Raw genomic sequence first — 4,678 nt, 5'->3', positions numbered from 1 at the left:
TTGTGACGTAGAACTAGCACTATTTGTGTTTAAAAGTAGTAGTAAATTAATTTAATCATGGGTTTCTGTACATTTTTTTTTGTCTCAGCCAGTAAATTAAAAATATCAAGACAGTTGACTTGAAATCGCCTACGAAGCAGCCCACAGAATTCTGTATATAGCCCCGCAAAAAAATACTTGCTTTGTAGGTTTTTAGTGACACAGAAAAAGAGGCAGAACTTCTCATGCTTTTTAAGGCTGGAAATTTCAGATGGCTGAAGAGCATAACACCCATAATGCTCCAGGCTTTTATTATCTATATTAATAAAATGCCTTCAAACAGCTTAAGTTTTGCAGCACAATCTGATCAGAATATGACCAGCCATCAGCAGACGAAGAGGAGGTCACTGGGGTCTGGTCTGCGGTACCTGGCACTCAGCATGAAGGGTGGGCAACCAAAAGGCATCAACAGGTAAAGGGAAAGGTTGGCAAACAGGATGCACCCCGTGCTGCGGTCTGGAAACGGTACGGAGGGTTAGGCAGAGGCACTGTTTTCTTAATTACAGAAAGCACAGGGCTAATCTAACACCCTCTCAAAGACCGGGAACAGAAGCATAACCACCCGGCACGGGCTGCCCGCAAAGGATGAAGTGAGCGCACGTGGAACAGGCGGTTGGATGCATCACTGGAAAATTACCTGGGGAAAGAGCTCCTTGCAGCAGCGCAGTCGAACGAGAGCAACCAGCCCACGCGTGGCACGGCCCGAGGCGCTGGCAGACTCCTCTGCTGTGACCTCCTGGGGACGGGGACGTGCCCTTCTGCTCTGCAGCCACCAGGAATGCCGGGACCTGCAGCGGGGAACAGCATCGGTAACACCCCTTCTCGGGACCCCCACCCAACACAAGCTCCCGATGAGGTGATGGGACCTCAGTCACCCAAAGGTTGCGCTCGGTAGGAGCAACTTCTCGCTGTGCATTTGTAACATAAGAAAATGTGTTTTAAAAGAGCCTTTTATTCTGAATTGTTTTCCCTCCTCCCCTTGCTCATTTGCAGATGTGAGTTATAATCCTAGGGTATAGCTGGAAGTTTGCAATGCAAAAATCACAGACTGCTGAGATTTTCTTATGCTTGCCATAGATTCTAGTAAGGAAAATAAATCAACATTGAAAGCAAGGCATAGCAATTAGGGTTCGGATGCATGCTCATTACTCGCTCTCTACAGCAGGCAAGGCAGAGCCGCAGCGATGCCCTGAGCCAGCAAGCGCTGCTAACCCAGCAGAACACCAGACAAGTGGCTGCCCCAGCAGAGGGCAAGGTTGCTCTGTACGCCGTGTGAAAGGCAGTAATGAGAGGTGTGTGATTCACGCAGAAATACTGAATTGCTACAAGCAGCACGAAGATTACACACTATTATGTGAAAGAACATTAGAGCAGCAAAACGATTTTGAGGAGCTGGCTCAGCGCCAGCTTGTTAGCAAGAGATAAAATAGCTTTTAGGAGATTTGCACGAAGATGGAGAGCAAGAGAAGGGGAGAGACTGCCAAAGGAAGACTCTGAGCAATCTGTGGGCAGAGGTTCTTCTACAACCAGTAAAACGTGTGAAGAGGCAGACGGGAGGTCAGCATCATCAAGATGGGAGAGAGATGCACTGCATGGGGATCGACACACCCCCCATTGCCTTCAAAATGGAGACTATGGCACTGGCTGATACTCCATTTTATTCAAGTTCTAAGACAGTGAAAACAAACCGAATCTGTTTTCTTATCCATCCTTGTACGGACAGTTACATATATCTGTCTTCTTACCACACTGACTCTGTTCTGTGTTCAGTCTCTCTTGCAGTTTTCCTAGACAAACTGCTCAGTCAGTCAGGAACTGATTTAGTGATCTCAATTGCAACACTCAGTGGAGAAGAAAACAAGTTTGCAGGCTGCACATCATCGCTCCAGGAGGCCTTCAGTCCTGCTCCTTCAACTGGGGAAACGTGTTTGTCTCTGATTTTTTTTTCGCCTATAGAATTGACAACAATAATAACGTTAAATGCTTAGGCAGGAGTAACTGATGGGGCAGCAGAGACGGCTTCTCTCTTTATAAAAAGCACTCTCCTCCGGGTGTACATGAATAGATGCAAACATCTTGTATAGATTTCATCTATACAGATACTTACATTATAGACGCAATATAGATAAGAGACATATAAATAATAGGTATGATATATATAGTATCACATAGAGTTGAATATATTTCAAAAGACTGACCTGTCCCCCTGTCTTCTGAACTATTTTGAGGCACGAGACTCCAACCCAGAAGAATGGCAGCTGGGGCAGAACAGCGGGGGCTTCTAAGGGCATGGAAACCTGACTTTGCAGAGTGAGTCCTACCGAAAGCTGCGCCGCTTATCTGCTCTGGAAACAAACAAACAAACGAACGAACAGAACATCGTCTCGAAGAGACGAGAGACTCTGGTCTCACCGACACGCGTCTCTCTGTCACTTGGCGGAGACATCGGAGCAGCAAGTGACACGGGGCCGAGGGACCGGGGGTCGGAGCCGGAGCCGGGGGGTCGGGGGACCGGGGGCCGGGCCCGGCGGTTCGCCCGCAGCGCCGCCCCGCGGGAGGAGCGCGCCCCGGTGCGGCTCCGCTCGCTCAGAGGCGGCGGCGCGGGCGGGGCGGGGCGGGGCGGGGCGGCCCGAGCACCTCGGCGGGAGCGGCCGCGGGGAACGCGCTCGCCGCCGCCGCAGGTGCTTCCTGCCTGCAGATCCCGGCGAGCCCCCGAGGGCGGGCGGGCTGCGGGGCTCCCTCCGCCGCGGGGAGTCGGCGGGCGCGGCGGCGGCGGCTCCGGCACCACCTGTGGCGGCGGGATGGCGGAGCTCGACATCAGCCCGGCGGCCGTGCTGGGCTTCCTGCAGGAGCACGGCGGGCGGGTGCGCAACACCGAGCTGGTGAGCACCTTCCGGCCGCTGCTGGAGGCCGACGGGGACGCGGCGGCGCGGGCGGAGCGGCGGGAGCGGTTCAAGGCGGCGGTGAACGCCGTGGCCGTGGTGAAGGAGCGCGACGGGGCCAAGTTCGTGGTCCTGCGGCGGGAGCTGCGCGCCGCCCCGCCGCCAGGGGGCGCGCTGGCGCCGGGGGGCGATGGCGGCGGCGGCCCCGAGCGCGGCCCCGCCGGGCGGCTCTCGCCGGTGCCCCCCGAGGAGCTGCCGTCCCCGCGGGCCGTGTCGGAGCTGCGGGGCCTCTTCCAGGGGGGGGGCGGCGGGGTGCCCCTGCCCGCCAGCGCGGGGGGCGCCCGGCGGGAGCCGCTCCCCAAGCCCTGCATGCTGCCGGTGCGCTGCGTGCCGCCCCCCACCGCCGCCGCCCCGGTGCCACCGGAGGAGCCAGGGTCCCCACTGTCACCCCCACCGGAGGAGGACGCCGGGTCCCGCTCGCCTGGCCTGCGGCGGGGGCCCAAGAACCACCGGGCCAGCGAGGAGCCGTCGGCGGTGCCGCTGGAGGAGGCCGAGCACCAGTGGCTGGTGCTGGCGGCCGGCGGGCAGTGGACGCAGCAGCTCCACGGGCTCCTGCTGGGGGACGCCAGCCTGGCCGCCCGCAGGGACTTCATCTCGGGCTTCACCGCCCTGCACTGGGCCGCCAAGAGCGGCAACTGCGACATGGTGACCAACATCATCCGGGCGGCCGAGAAAGGGGGGGCCCGCGTCAACGTGGACGCCAGGTCGCATGGCGGCTACACGGCCCTGCACCTGGCCGCCATCCACGGCCAGGAGAAGATCATCACCATGCTGGTCTACAGCTACCACGCCAAGACCGACCTGAGGGACTACAGCGGGAAGAAGCCACACCAGTACCTGAAGGAAGGGGCCTCCTCCGCGGTGCGGCGCCTGCTGGGGGACCCCAGCCTTTCCCACAGCGCGGAGCCCTCCGTGCCCATCAAGAAGTCCACAAAGCTTGCGGCTTCCATCTTGAGCTCTACTAGCACTTTTCTGGGGGTCATATCGGATGACATGGCTTTCTACGATCTCACCAAAGGCTTAAGGAAGCCCTCGTCCTTAAACAAGCTCCTGGCTGCCACTACGGGTCCCAGGAGGAAGCCAAAGACCAGAGGGGGTTTCCCTTCGTATTCCTCCCTCTCCGAGGCGATGGAGGAGGAGGAAGAGGAGGTCGTCGTGAAACGCAGACCCGTGTCTGAGCTGTTCTTTGGCCACTAGTCTCCGCCTTCTTGGCATCAAAATCATTTAATAACATGAGTGGGGTCTCGCTTTTTCTCTCACAGAAGCAGCTTGGATCTCTTCGCTCCATGTATATCGTTTTGGATGTTTAACTGAGTCATTGATGGGGTCTTGCCCAAAGGCTGCTGCGTGAAAGGCAGCTCAGACACCTGTGCAAAGGGAGCTGCCCAGGGAGCGTTACAAATGCTGCTGATGGATCGCCGGAGACCACAAACTTTGTACTTAAAGCCTGAAAATCTGTAACAACCTCTGTGTCTGTAGACAGGTTAAAGTGCTTAAGGTACGGCCTTCTTGATCTGTGTTCCTTGGCTGGAGGGCAAAAGTGGGGTAAAGAGTTGCATATTCTACACTGTGAACAGCAAGCTGGTAGCTGGCTACTTTAACATGGCTTGTTATATAGCGGGCTTAAATTATTAGAGGAGAGATGCATAATTTTCTATGATGTTTCTGATTATTTTGGTAACAGAAGAGGAATATTT

General features: G+C 56.3%; 1 protein-coding gene across 1 annotated transcript; it reads left to right on the top strand.

Moving 5' to 3' along the window:
- The first annotated feature begins 2,831 nt into the window (after nt 1–2,831).
- On the top strand, nt 2,832–4,281 carry SOWAHA (sosondowah ankyrin repeat domain family member A). Its single transcript, XM_082063252.1, has one exon. It carries the CDS (start codon nt 2,841–2,843, stop codon nt 4,176–4,178), a length of 1,338 nt encoding a protein of 445 aa, XP_081919378.1. The 5' UTR covers nt 2,832–2,840; the 3' UTR covers nt 4,179–4,281.
- The last annotated feature ends 397 nt before the right edge of the window (nt 4,282–4,678 follow it).

The sequence above is a fragment of the Streptopelia decaocto genome (assembly GCF_964273445.1).
Source record: "Streptopelia decaocto genome assembly, chromosome: 12".
NCBI lineage: Eukaryota > Metazoa > Chordata > Aves > Columbiformes > Columbidae > Streptopelia > Streptopelia decaocto.
The sequence above is the reverse complement of the archived record's forward strand: the minus strand, read 5'-3'. Positions and strand labels throughout refer to the sequence as shown.

Excerpts from the sequence above, each read along its gene's own strand:
- SOWAHA (XM_082063252.1), top strand. The coding sequence starts at position 2,841 with ATGGCGGAGCTCGACATCAGCCCGGCGGCCGTGCTGGGCTTCCTGCAG.